The 13,657-nt window shown below is 45.5% G+C and overlaps 1 protein-coding gene across 1 annotated transcript in view; it reads left to right on the top strand.

Moving 5' to 3' along the window:
• Window positions 1–3,581: 3,581 nt before the first annotated feature.
• Window positions 3,582–13,657, top strand: part of LOC147610513 (E3 ubiquitin-protein ligase At1g63170-like) — a 63,438-nt gene continuing 53,362 nt past the window's right edge. The window contains exon 1 of the mRNA XM_086786615.1: window positions 3,582–4,611. Within this exon, the coding sequence (XP_086642741.1) occupies window positions 4,031–4,611 (581 nt within the window). The 5' untranslated portion in view covers window positions 3,582–4,030. The remainder of the gene's footprint in view (window positions 4,612–13,657) is intronic.

Genomic DNA, 13,657 nt, shown 5'->3' on the forward strand with positions numbered 1-13,657 from the left:
ATAATATCTAGATGTTTGTATGTGTTTTGACATAAGCAGTGATGTCATTGAGGTAACCTTTGTAACCTATAAAGGTACATGTACTTCATTGAATCAATCAAGCAACTATCACATCATTTAAGTTGTGTTAACTCTCTCTCTTTCTCTCTCTATCATTGTCAGCTTACACTCCATAGCCATGGTTGTCATCCTCAAGCCCCTATAGCTTCTTCCCCTCTTTCACATAAGGGGCTATTGCTCAACAATGGTATCAAAGCACCAAGGTTCTACTGCTACATGTCCATGGCTCCTTTGATTCATATGTCCGTGGTCTCCTACACCTTCTACTATAACTACTCTTGTTCGTAAGCCTCTACGCAAAATTTCTTTTAGATGTGCCCCACTGCCCAGCCTATACGGCCCAACATTAAGTCCTAAAAGCCTTTTTAAGGCTTAGCCTATTAAAGCTTTTAATCCATGTGTTCATCACCCCCACTGATTCTTTACAATATAGTAGCCGACACCGACAATGTGTTGGACATCACGTGCTGGCATTTTCTTCTTTTGTTTCCACCTATGCCCTATGTCTCCCAAGTTGCTGCATTTGCCCAAGCTGCATGTTCAGCCCGTTATCTTCTCCTTGACGTCTACCTGTGTGCGTTGCTGTGTGCACTCAGTGCTACCTCTACTTGAGCCTTTATGCTACACTATCTTCATCAAACATTTTCTCACGTCCAGTCAACCCAAAGCAATAGCTCATCAAACAACATGCCTAGGTATATAGCAACCTGCAGAAATCGATAAATTTTTTAAAAAGGTACAAAAATATTTAGGGCTTTTCAAGGATCTACTGAAGTGTTCCTGAATTTTGGGACTACTTAATCAAAGTATTAATCTTAAATCCCCCAACATTTTTTAAAATTGGAGCATATATTAAGAATTGGTGTGTTGCTACATCCTTCTATAGCATCAGCTTTAAAAATCCCTCATTTTTAGGAAACCCTAATTTTTCTCGAGGGATGTGATGAAAAATTTGCTTCATGTAATGATTCAACCTTTGAGTCACCAAATGAGTAGGCCAAGTTAGTATCAAGGGGGGGGGAGTGAAGATAAATGTGGTGCTATAGAGCGCAACTGTGTGTTTCCCTATGTGTGTTAAAATTCTATGTGTTTTTTCTATGTCAAGATATGTGCTTGTGTTTTGTATGTTGGAACAAGTTGTGTTTTGTGTTCTAGATTAGTGTTTATACCATGGTTGTAGTAGCCACCTCTAGGGTCACCTTATGACGTAGGCCATGTGGATTATGTGTAATCTTATTGGTCTCCTTCTTAGCTCTAGCACCACTCTAGGCATGTGAAACAGGACTACGGGTCTTGATTTATCCTTGCAATAGTAGGAAAGATAGCCCTTAAGGGGGGGTTTATTAAAAGCAAGGCCTTATCTCTATGGTTGTTATTGTCGGTGTGTACTTGATCTAAGTGTGTGTGAAGCCGTGTTGTGTGTGTAACAACATAGTGTATAAGATATGTTTGTGTGTGAACCCACCCTTATGAGTGAGGTAGTCTGTTTGTATGTGAACCACCTCTTAGAGAGGTTATAATAATATCTAGATATTTGTGTGTGTTTGACATAACCAGTGATGGCACTAAGGTAACCTTTGTAACCTATAGAGATAAATGTACTTTTTTAAATCAATCAAGCAACTATCACATCATTTGAGTCGTGTACTTCTCAATCTCTCTCTAGATCTCTCTCACTTTCTCAATCTCTATCGGCTTACACTCCATAGCCATGACTATCATCTTCAAGCCCCCATAGCTTACACACAAGAGGTTGTTGCCCAACAGTGTCGACCTTGCATCTACCCTAATTTGATGCTCCAAGCTTTTGTGGCGTGGCTCTATTACCAATCATAATTTGCGATGTGGATGCATTTTACCTTGCATGGGATCAACATTGGAGGGAAGTTGAGAAGACCAAGTGGGTTGGATACCATCAAGGATGTGTAAGTCCAGAATAGTAAGTTTATTTGAAGAGTTGGCCAAGGTAGGAGACGACACGAAGAAATAAACTAGGGGGCAAATGTAAGGGAAGGACAAGGGCCACATGAGAACAATTAGTGGGAAGAGGAGGAGGATGGTTTACAAATGAATAAACTAGGCCCTAGCAAATTGGTGATGATGGGAGGTAGTAAATTTGGGAATATGGAAAGGAATATCAACATCTACAATCTACATGTTAGAGGGGTAGGTAGGTGTCAACACCCATCCACCCATCCCCTCTTCTTATCAAGAGGTCACTTCTTTATAGAGAGTGACAAATGACCATGATTTATAGATTAGCTAATTTTTTTGGAATAACTTCTATAAGTAAATATATTAATCATGGACAAACTTTTACTATATTCAAGAGGAGTGAAATGTGAGTAGAGGGTTATGGAAAGGAATACAAGGATCTACAATCTATAAAAGATGACACAGTTGTAAAATCAAAACATAGATCCTTACCACACACTTGGAGCTTATGTATAATATACTTTTGAATGGATCTGATTTCTTTTGAATGGATCTGATTTCTTTTACTTAAATTTCAAAAATGCATTTTTTTTCTCTTTGTTTCACATTTATATATAGGTCTTTTAACCTCTCAATGTATTTATGGATCTTTTAACATAAGCTTCTTCCTTAATGATCATGTATTATTAACGAAATCATTTTAAAAGTTTATCAAACTTTATACAATAATCCTGCACCTATTTTTGATGTTAAGTATTTCATTGAGATAACAATCGTAGAACTGCATGTATACTCATAACACAAATGTTCTAACATACTGCTTACTCATAACAACACACATGTTCTAACATATCTAATATGGTGGTTAGTGGTTCTCCCTTAGAGTCCATGCTTAGCTTCAAACTCATGGAGCTACCCAAATATATCTTTCAAGTCTTACTATGATCTCATTATTATATAAATACAATGATTTTCTAATTTTCAATTGTATTCTCGAAGTTGGATTTCTATGTAAATCTCTTCAACTAAACTATTTCAAGCTTTAAAGTAATTATGCTAGGTTGTTATTTTGTTTTCATCCCCCCAACACACACCTTACACTATGCCATATCTGAATATGTTGTTACATCGTATAATCTTTATATTACACTATGTAATCTTATAACCTTATATTATGCCATATTGAATATTACAAAGTTTAGTTTCCCCCATGTTACCCTGCCAACCAAGTTTAATAAATACTACTTCCCTTAAGCACCAATTTACGATTACCTAGTTTACTTCATCCTTCTCTTCATGTCACCCCCTAGTCTAACCCTTCCTGTAGTTTACCCCAACACTTCAAGTAAATGAGGGATCGTTTGTAGTTTATCATGGTGGACCGACACATCTCGACGGTACGCAATCTACTTTTGTCCAACATCGGTCCCATCTGCAACGTCTTGTGCTACATTGGCTAGGATCATACGCATCCACATGGCAAATAATGTTTTTTTGGGGGGGGGGGGAGTGTGATCTTGCCCTTAGGATAGTGGCTTTGCAAAGCGAGAAGAAGATTGCAAAACTCTTGACAGCATATGTTATACAAGGGAAGAGTCTCATGTTGATTGCTAAAAGGAAAGCTAAGCTGTTTTCTTTGTCTTTCAAAAAGACACTAGTTTCTTATAATAGAAGAGAATTAGATGCCTTCTACAACCAGATTAGCAACGGAAATGGGTCAGATTAGGGCCAATTGGTTTAACATGTACTCACATTTCGCGCAGACTATCACAAATTTGAAGCAGATTTGCACACAACTCGGGTCTAAGTAGTACAGATTTGCAAGATCAACTCGCCTGTCGGGCCAGAGTACCACACAGTCAGCTCAAAGACAGGTAGATTATCAAAGTTGGGGTCATTATTTGCGGCAGATCAGGACACAAATCAGGGCAGCCAGGAAATTAAGAAAGAGACGCGAAGTTTGGGTCAAATTAGCTCACCAATCGGGGCAGGCTAACAACGAATTGGGGCAGATTAGCGCCCCTCTAAGCCAGCTATGGCGAACACGGGGGAACAGCAGATTGTTTCTACTTCTGATGTGTCAGTGGACTCTTCTCCTCTTTTAGCGAGCTCAGGAGAGCTTGCCAATGACTCTGAAGCAGCAGGGAGGCCGTCTGCAACAGGGAGGGGGAGGCTATCTAGGGCTTTTCGCCTGCTGAGGGGAAGAAGCAGCCGCAGGCTAATGAGAGAACCCTCTGTGCTTGTAAGAGAGACAGCAGCAGAACAGCTAGAAGAAAGGCAGAGTGAGTGGGCTTACTCAAGGCCAGTGGTCATCCTGGACCTCATATGGAACCTTGCCTTCATCACGCTGGCCATTGTTGTGCTCATCATGAGCACAGGGGAGAGACCCAGTAATCCCCTCAGGATATGGGTTGTAGTTTATGCTGCCCAATGCTGCATCCACATGACATGTGTCTGGGTTGAGTACCGACAGCGTCACCGCCGTGGCAGCAGCCGACATGGCTCTGAAACCCCTCAACTCTCATCCAATGAGGCCATTTTCTCTTACTCTGAGAGATCCCATGTTGACCGAGATGCTGATCATACCTTTGATGAAGCCATTACACGGCATATAAGGTGCAACTGCCTTTCTAAGTGTTTTTACTTTTTTGCTAACTTTAGACCCTTTTATTGGCATGTGCTTTTCACCTTTTCAAGCTCCTCTGCAGACACATATGTATCCCAAGGGGTTGTCACTCTTGTAATGACATAATGACATAACACGCAGGTTTTCAGTAGGGGCACAAAAATGATTTTTTGGGTCTTGGACAAATGGCCTACACAAAATGGGATGGGCTTGTATAAAATTATAGGTAGTTTCTGTAGAATTAAGCGACTAGCAGCAGCAGGGGCTTTGAGTAAATTATAGGTAGGTTCTGTAGGATTACCACAAGACATTTTTTGTTTTAAAAAAAGAGGGACTAGCAGAGCAGAGATTACCACAATAGGGAGGTTGCGGGTTTAAATTTTTTTGGAGGACACCCCCCTTGTAAGAGGGGGTTCACGTGGTCTATTTGTGTCCCATGTTAGAAGTCATCTCCTGTCTATTTGTATACACCAGGGCCTCTGTTGTGGGTGTGCCCGCCCGTATATCATTTTTCCACACTCCCCGTATTTTTTCCCTATTTTTCCCATTTTTTCCTAGTGGTTGGAGGGTTGCTAGGTGATGCCAGGAGCACCCTATTGCTGGCCGACTGATCTACATCAGTCGTGGGCTGTAGGAGTGCTGGCCGACTTGCTTTGCTGAGGCGTAGGCATCTGTAGCTGGCCGACTGCTATTTTCAGCAGTCGTGGGTATTTTCTCAGTCGTGGGCACCATCTGAAGCTGGCCGACTGCTCACATGGAGATGTATATATTGCCCCTTAGCCCCCACCACTTCTTCATTCACTTTTTCGGGATCTTGTGTATAGAGAAGAGTTCACACACCTATCTCTCTGTGTTTCTTGTGCTGATTATTTTCTGCAGCCTACTTGCTCTTGTCTACCCAAGTCTGGTTGTCATTTCCGCTGCATATTCTGACATGGTATCAGAGCCCTAGGCTCTAGGAGATCTTGGGCGTTTTTCTGAGCAAGAGGGGGAGCAACAGGTTGCTGATCGGTGGACTGTTTCGGGCTGAACGGGAAGAGAAGGTGCAAGAGGAAGGCGGGCAAAGGGGCTTGACAGCCACTTGCATATTTTTTGATTTTCAGATTTTTCCCACCCACCCACCCTTTCAGGTTACTCTCCGAGATGGCAGATTTATTAGAGATGGTTGAGAAGCACGTGAAGATTCCGACTCTCCCCACGTTCCCAGTGGATCGTCAGTTGGACGGGTCCAATTATGGCATCTGGAAGGTCATGATGGAGTCAGTTTTGGAGTCATATGACCTTGCTGATTTTATTATCATAGGGGTGCCACGGCCGGAAGCTGAGGAAGGGGAGTTATTATCAACGAGGAAGGACCGAGAGGCACAGGCACACATGTGGGACCGTGTCAATGCCAGGGTCCGGTCGTTTATATTCCTCAATTGCACACCACAGGTGATCAACCATGTGAAGCACATGACGCTGGCGAGAGGCATATGGGAGCACTTGGCTTCTTTGTACAACAGGGTGTCACCCATGAAGCGGATATCCTTGGAAGTGCAGATGCGGGTTATGAACCGTGCAAAGTCTTTGACGATGCGGGAACACATTAACAAGCTGCAGGCCCTTCAGCAGGAAGTCCTTCAAGCTGGGAAAGAGATATCATCCGAAGATATGGCCATCACGTTACTTTCCCACTTGCCTGGTCAGTATTCTGCTTTCTATTCCTCGTTGATCACTAGTGGCAGGCTCAGCACCATTACTTGGGAGGAGCTTGTGCCAATGGTCTTGGACCAGGAGGAACGTTTCACGAACCCTCCTCACGGCGGAGGTTCGGAGGTCGAAAGGCCGTAATACCAACAAGGGCAAAGGGAAGGCTTCACCGGAGAAGTCTTCTGAGACGAAGCCTGATCCAGAACGAGAGAAGCTGAAGGCCGAAAGATCTTGTAATGATTGTGGCGAGAAAGGCCACTACTGGAGGAAGTGCCCTAAGTGGACAGGGAAGAGTGCTGATTCCTCAGCCTCAGCTGCGAAGACTCCAGCATTTGTGCACTTAGAGATGGTGGACTCCGATGATTCATCATCTTCGAGCGAGGAGGCAGTTGGCTTCACCGCGAAGGATACCCGGGAATGGATTCTCGACAGTGGTGCTTCCAGGCACATGACTCCATCCCGTGACTTCTTTCTGGATCTGAAACGGCAATCAGGTCGTATTTTTATTGGCGATAACTCCACTATTCCGATACATAGTGAGGGCCGGATGGAGATTATTCCCGACGGCAAGGGGGGCAAGCATGCTTCCCGTGTTCTTTATGTCCCTGCTCTGGGTTTTCATCTTCTGTCAGTGCATGAGGTATGCAAGACTGGCTTTCGGGTGGAATTTGAGGAGCATTCAGTTGCTCTAAGGGACCGTGAGACAGGCAAAGTAGTTTGGGAAGGTGGTGTGGAGAATGGCATCTACAAGCTCTCTGCACTCTCCTCTTTGACAGGCTCTCAGGTCGGAGATTTGTGGCACTTTCGTTTTGGCCACTTAAATGTGGATGCTTTGCGGCGCGCCTTCCGGGACCAGATGGTGGTTGGCTTGCCAGATGTTGGTAGTAGGCAAGGACGCTGCAGTTCTTGCATACGTGGTAAGCAGCACAGGGAATCCTTTCCGAAGCAGGCTTCCAGGCGGGCTTCGAAACCATTGGAGTTGATTCACACTGACTTGTGTGGACCACAGCAGATACCATCCTTGGGAGGATCTCTCTACTTCATGCTGCTGCTTGATGATTGTACCAGATTCACGTGGGTCTACTTTCTTTCACAGAAGGACCAGGCTTTTGCTCGGTTCAAGGAATGGCACGTGATGGTGGAGAAAGAGTCTGGATTTCAGGTCAAGACTCTCAAGGCTGACAAAGGAGGTGAATTCTCCTCGACTGTATTTTTTCGGTTTTGTGCAGATCATGGCATCAAGAGGGAATTGGCCAATACCGGATCGCCTTCGGAGAATGGAGTTGTTGAACGTAAGAACAGGACTGTGGTGGAGATGGCGAGGACCATGCTGGAGCATCGTGATCTTCCTCGTCCACTTTGGGGTGAGGCTGTGGCAACGGCTGTCCATACCATTAACTGCTCTCCGACGACCTCTGTACCCCATATGACTCCATTTGAGGCATATTTTGGCAGGAAACCCGATGTCTCGCACTTCCGTGTCTTTGGGAGTGACGCGTATGTACATGTTCCGAAGAAGCAGAGGGGGAAGCTTGACTCCAAGTCTCGCAAGCTGGTATTTGTGGGGTATAACTCTCTTTCCAAGGGATACAGGTTGTATGATCCAGAGAGGAATGAGATTGTTGTCAGCCGGGATGTGGTCTTTGACGAGCATGTTCCAGCATCCACTGTCGAGGAGCCGCCACTTCTTGGAGATCCAGAGGAGTCTGATGATGATTCCCAGTCTATCACTCCAGTTGATCCACCTCAATCATCACAGGAGGTTGAGCCCGCAGCTGGAGTTGAGCCCCCGCGATCACAGGAGGCTCCACGATCTGTTCGAGTACCTAGGTGGTTGTTAGACACCCTTCGGGAGTCAGGTGTCACGGAGCTACCCTCCGAGTGGACCACAGAGGACGGCCCTCGAAGATCACATCGAGTCCGAGATAAAAGCAACACGGCGGAGCTTCTTCAGGTGAACTATGCTTTGATGTCTCGTATCATGCGGGACAAAGAGCCCACTTCCGTAAAGGAAGCCCTTTCACAGGATACTTGGAGGAAAGCCATGCAGGTGGAACTTGATGCCATCGAGAAGAACAACACTTGGGAGTTGGTACCGAGGCCGTCGAAGCGGTCAGTCATTGGTGTCAAATGGGTCTTTAAGACCAAGTACGCGTCTGATGGGTCGGTGGACAAACACAAAGCCAGGCTTGTGGCTAAAGGTTATGCTCAGCGGCTAGGCATCGACTACGAGGATACCTTTGCACCGACAGCGCGGATGACCACGATTCGGACCGTTCTTGCCCTTGCTTCTTCTCAGAGGTGGCCCGTGTAGTAGCGGCGTGTACCAGATGGATGTAAAATCTGCGTTCCTTAATGGTGACCTGCAGGAGGAGGTGTACGTTGAGCAGCCTCCAGGCTTTATTGTTCCAGGATCGGAAGGGATGGTTTACAGGTTACGTAAGGCCTTGTATGGTCTTAAGCAGGCTCCGAGGGCTTGGAATCAGAAGATTGATTCCTTCTTTATTCGGACTGGATTCCAGAGATCGGTTGCAGATCCGAACCTGTATCTCTTTCGGGAACGCGGCATGGTCACACTTATCATCCTTTATGTGGATGATCTCATTCTCACTGGCGGTCATGTGGAGCACATTGGAGTGACGAAGGCTGCCTTGTCAAAGGAGTTTGAGATGACCGACTTAGGCTTACTCCACTTCTTCTTGGGATTGGAGATCTGGCAGACCCAGAGGGGGTTTTTCGTCTCTCAGCGGCGGTATGTTCATGAGTTGCTTGAGGCCTTTGGGATGGAGAACTGCAAGCCTATTACTTCGCCAATGGACCCGAACACAAAGTTAACCGTTACAGATCCTTGTGAGCCAGTTGATGCCTCGCAGTACCGGAAGTTGGTTGGTTCATTGATCTGGTTGCTGAACACCAGATTGGACTTGAGCTTCTCCGTGGGACTGTTGAGCTCTTTTATGTAGACGCCATTGAAGACTCATTGGGACGCAGGATTGCGGATCTTGCGGTATCTGCAGAGTACGAAGGATCTGGGACTCTTTTACACAGGAGGGAATGGAGTCAAGCTCCAAGGCTGGAGTGACTCAGATTGGGGAGGAGATCCAGACACGAGGAGATCTACTTCAGGATACACTTTTACCCTCGGCTCAGGAGCAGTTTCTTGGAGCAGCAAGAAGCTGCCAACTATTGTCCTTTCTTCGACAGAGGTAGAGTATCGGGCTGCTTGTGGTGCTGCTTGTGAGGTTGTATGGCTGCGGAGGCTGCTAGGCGAGATTGGGTTTCCACAGAGGGAGCCCACAGTCATCCAGTGTGATAACCAGAGTTGTATAGCTATTGCTTGGAACCCGGTTTTCCATGCTCGGACCAAGCATATAGAGATACAGTATCACTTTGTACGTGAGAAGATCTTGGCGGGTGACATCTTGCTACTTTATTGTTCGACGGAGGACAATGCGGCGGACCTCTTCACGAAGTCTCTACCTCAGGCTACGCTCAGGCGGCACTCCAGCTCCCTGGGGTTGGTTTCACAGCCAGGAGCTGAGAGGGGGTGTTAGAAGTCATCTCCTGTCTATTTGTATACACCAGGGCCTCTGTTGTGGGTGTGCCCGCCCGTATATCATTTTTCCACACTCCCCGTATTTTTTCCCTATTTTTCCCATTTTTTCCTAGTGGTTGGAGGGCTGCCAGGTGATGCCAGGAGCACCCTATTGCTGGCCGACTGGATCTACATCAGTCGTGGGCTGTAGGAGTGCTGGCCGACTTGCTTTGCTCAGGCGTAGGCATCTGTAGCTGGCCGACTGCTATTTTCAGCAGTCGTGGGTATTTTCTCAGTCGTGGGCACCATCTGAAGCTGGCCGACTGCGCACATGGAGATGTATATATTGCCCCTCAGCCCCCACCACTTCTTCATTCACTTTTTCGGGATCTTGTGTATAGAGAAGAGTTTACACACCTATCTCTCTGTGTTTCTTGTGCTGAATATTTTCTGCAGTCTACTTGCTCTTGTCTACCCAAGTTTGGTTGTCATTTCCGCTGCATATTCTGACATCCCATGCTAGTGTTGCCACACGCATATCTCTGCTGCAGGGACAATGGCTTCCATGGACATTAAAATTTGCTTTGATGCATGGTTCTCCTAATACTTATGCATGGTGTTTACATTAATGTTGATTTATGTCCGTAGCCAGAACAGTCTGTTGTTCGGTCGACAATCCCTTCGAAGCAAATGCTAGATGGTCTCCTAGCACAGTTTTAAGACAACATGCTAAAGTATGATCTCCTGCCCCCTGCCCCGCAACTCCTACCTAGTCGTCTTGAGGATCATCGCATTGAATTGGTCCCCGGGACAGAACCACCCAGGAAGCCTCCGTATCACCTTTCTAAGGCATTGGAGGGCGAACTGGAGCAGCAGTAGCTTTCCCAGTTATTCCAAGCTGGATTTATCTGGCTCTCATCCTCGCCCTTTGATGCACCGATCTGGACACTTTTACTATTTGTAAAGGTTTTCCTGAGCCAGTCGTGACTCATGATTCGTGGGGATAGAAGCATTCTTGGCATCCCATTGATTTCGCACCTCCAAGCCCGACGAGCTATCCGCAAGGGAGCGGACGGAGCACTACTTTATGTTCATGCTCAGACAGCCTCTACCTCATCGGTAGCATCTATCTCATCTTCAGTCCCAGAGTTAGCAGACCTCTTGGCCAGACATCAAGACATTATGCTAAGGAACGATCTTCCGCCTAGTCTCCCTCCATCCCGTCCTGAGGACCATCATATTGATTTGGTCTCTGAATCAGAACCTCCTAGCATGTCTCCCTATCATCTTTCCAAGACTTTAGAGAGCGAGCTAGAAAGACAGTTATCTGAGCTTCTCCAAGCCGGATTCGTTCGGCCTTCTTCCTCACCATTTGTTGCACCCATCCTATTTGTCCAAAAGAAGGACAAGTCGGCACGCCTTTGTGTAGACTACAAGGCATTAAATAAACTCACCATTAAGAATAAGTTTCCTATGCCAAGGATTGAGTACATTTTGGAGCGTTTAGACGGTGCAAAATTTTCACTAAGATCGATCTCAAGAGTGGTTACCATGAGGTCCGCATTTTTGAAGCTGACATTCCAAAAACAGCTTTCCAGACAGAGCGTGGTCACGATGAGTTCGTAGTCATGCCTTTTGGGCTTACAAATGCACTCGCGACCTTCAATAAAATGATGTCCAGGATTTTCGCAGTCCTCATTGGTAAGCGTGTCTTCATCTCTGTTGATGACATACTTGTATTCTCAGCCACTGGGGAGCAGCATGAGAAAGATGTGGAGAAAGTCTTGCAACTTTTGTGAGATAATGGGCTCTACATAAACGCCAAAAAGTCTATCTTTGGCATTAAGGAAGTTCAATACTTGGGCTATATCATCGGTTCCGATGGGATTAGACTGGACCCCTCAAAGGTTAAGGAAATCTTAGATTGGGACATCCCTCAGACCGCCCAAGAGATCTGTTCTTTCGTAGGTCTTTGTTAAGCCTAGAGCACCCATGTTCATCAGTTTTACAACCTTGCATCACCCCTCACCGACTTGCTCAAGGGGGTGAAGACTCGTAAACAAAAAGTCTCAGTCACAGGCAAGGCGCTTGATGCATTCTGTTCACTCCATAAAGTTGCCTCAAAAGCGTCTGTTTTGAAGTTAGCATCTTGGGATGAACCTTTTGAGGTCATTACCGATGCAAGCAATGTAGCCATAGGTGTTGTTCTCCCTCCAGCAGGAAAGCATGACGATAGACCCATGGCCTACTACGATAGAAAGTTGGATGTCGCCGAAAAGAATAATTCGGTTTATGACAAAGAGCTTTTGGGTGTGATCACAATGCTCAAACATTGGAAGCCTTTTCTTTATGGATAGGTCTTCATAGTAAAAACAGACCACCAAGTACTTAAGTGGCTTCAAACCATGCGAAGTGCCCAGTGGAGTGATCGGCAAGCCAGGTGGAGTCCTGGTAAGCATAACCTAGTAGCAGTAGTCGAAAGGCCAGCATCCAGGCAGTCCAGGAGTCTACCATTCTCGAAATCACGGGGAAGGACTTAGATAGCATGAAAGACCAGTATGTTGACTCCCCTGAGTTTGGTACTCCGTATAATTTGGCCCTCACTTTTGAGCATGGCCATTATTTAGTGCAGAATGGTTGGTTGTTCTTCGAGAACCGTCTCTGTGTCATTCAAGAAAAGCAATCAGCTCTTCTTCATGATGCCCATGACTCCTTAGTTGGAGGACATAGAGGTATCAACAGTACTCTTGAGAAATTAGAACGGTCCTTTTATTGGCAAAAAAAATGAGACGTGATGTATATTCACATGTTCAAGCCTGTAAGATTTGTCAAAAAGTTAAGGCTCCACAAACAAAGAAGGTTGGGTTACTTCAACCTTTACCTATCCCCAATGGACCTTTCATCGACATATCTATGGACTTTGTAGGGCCTCTACCAGCATCCACCGGATCCCGTAACACTTAGTGTTTTACCATTGTGGATCGCTTCAGTAAGTTCTGCATGCTCATTCCATGCAAGCATACGGCCACAACTGAGGACGTAGCCCATCTTTTTTCTCAAACATTGGTATCCAATTTGTGGTTTGCCTAGCACCATCACCTCAGACAGAGATTCCAAGTTTACCTCGCATTTCTGGAGGGCATTATTCGAAAACTTTGGAACTAAGTTATAGTTGTCTAGTGCATTCCATCCACAGACAGACGGCTAGACAAAAATTTATAACCGGTTGGCCTTTGATGTTCTCAAGTCATATTGTCATGACCAGCAGTCCAAATGGGAACATTATCTTCCATTGGTCCAAGCTATCTTGAACGATACTCATTCATCCAGTGTCGAACGAACTCCATATGAAGTAGCCTTCTGGTCATCGTTTCTCTTCTCTTTTGACGAGATTGGTGTCTCCATCTCTAGAGGCTAATAAAACCACGGAAGGATTTTCCGAAATCATCGAGTCAGTCAAGGACCACAAGAAGCTTATAGTAGACAGGCAAATAAGGCTAGACGAGATGTCCACTTCAAGGAAGGGGATTGGGTCTATCTGCGCATTATGAAACAAAGATTGAAACAAGTCGGCAAATGTTGTCCCAAGCTTTCATTCCGTAGTTTTGGATCTTTCCCAATAGTTAGAAAGTTAAATGATGCCTCCATAAAGTTGAAATTGCCTAACAGTTGGACGATGCATGATGTTTTCCATGATTCTTGGCTAAAACTATATGTTGGACCAGAAGTTTTTGATGTTTCAGATGAATTGCAGCCAAACGTGGTAGACGAAGCCGAAGTCATTGAGCGTGAGCAGATCCTTCTTCATC

This window comes from Cibotium barometz, chromosome 49 (genome assembly GCF_041138505.1).
Source record: "Cibotium barometz isolate CiBa-2024 chromosome 49, ASM4113850v1, whole genome shotgun sequence".
In the NCBI taxonomy this organism is placed as follows: Eukaryota; Viridiplantae; Streptophyta; class Polypodiopsida; order Cyatheales; family Cibotiaceae; genus Cibotium; species Cibotium barometz.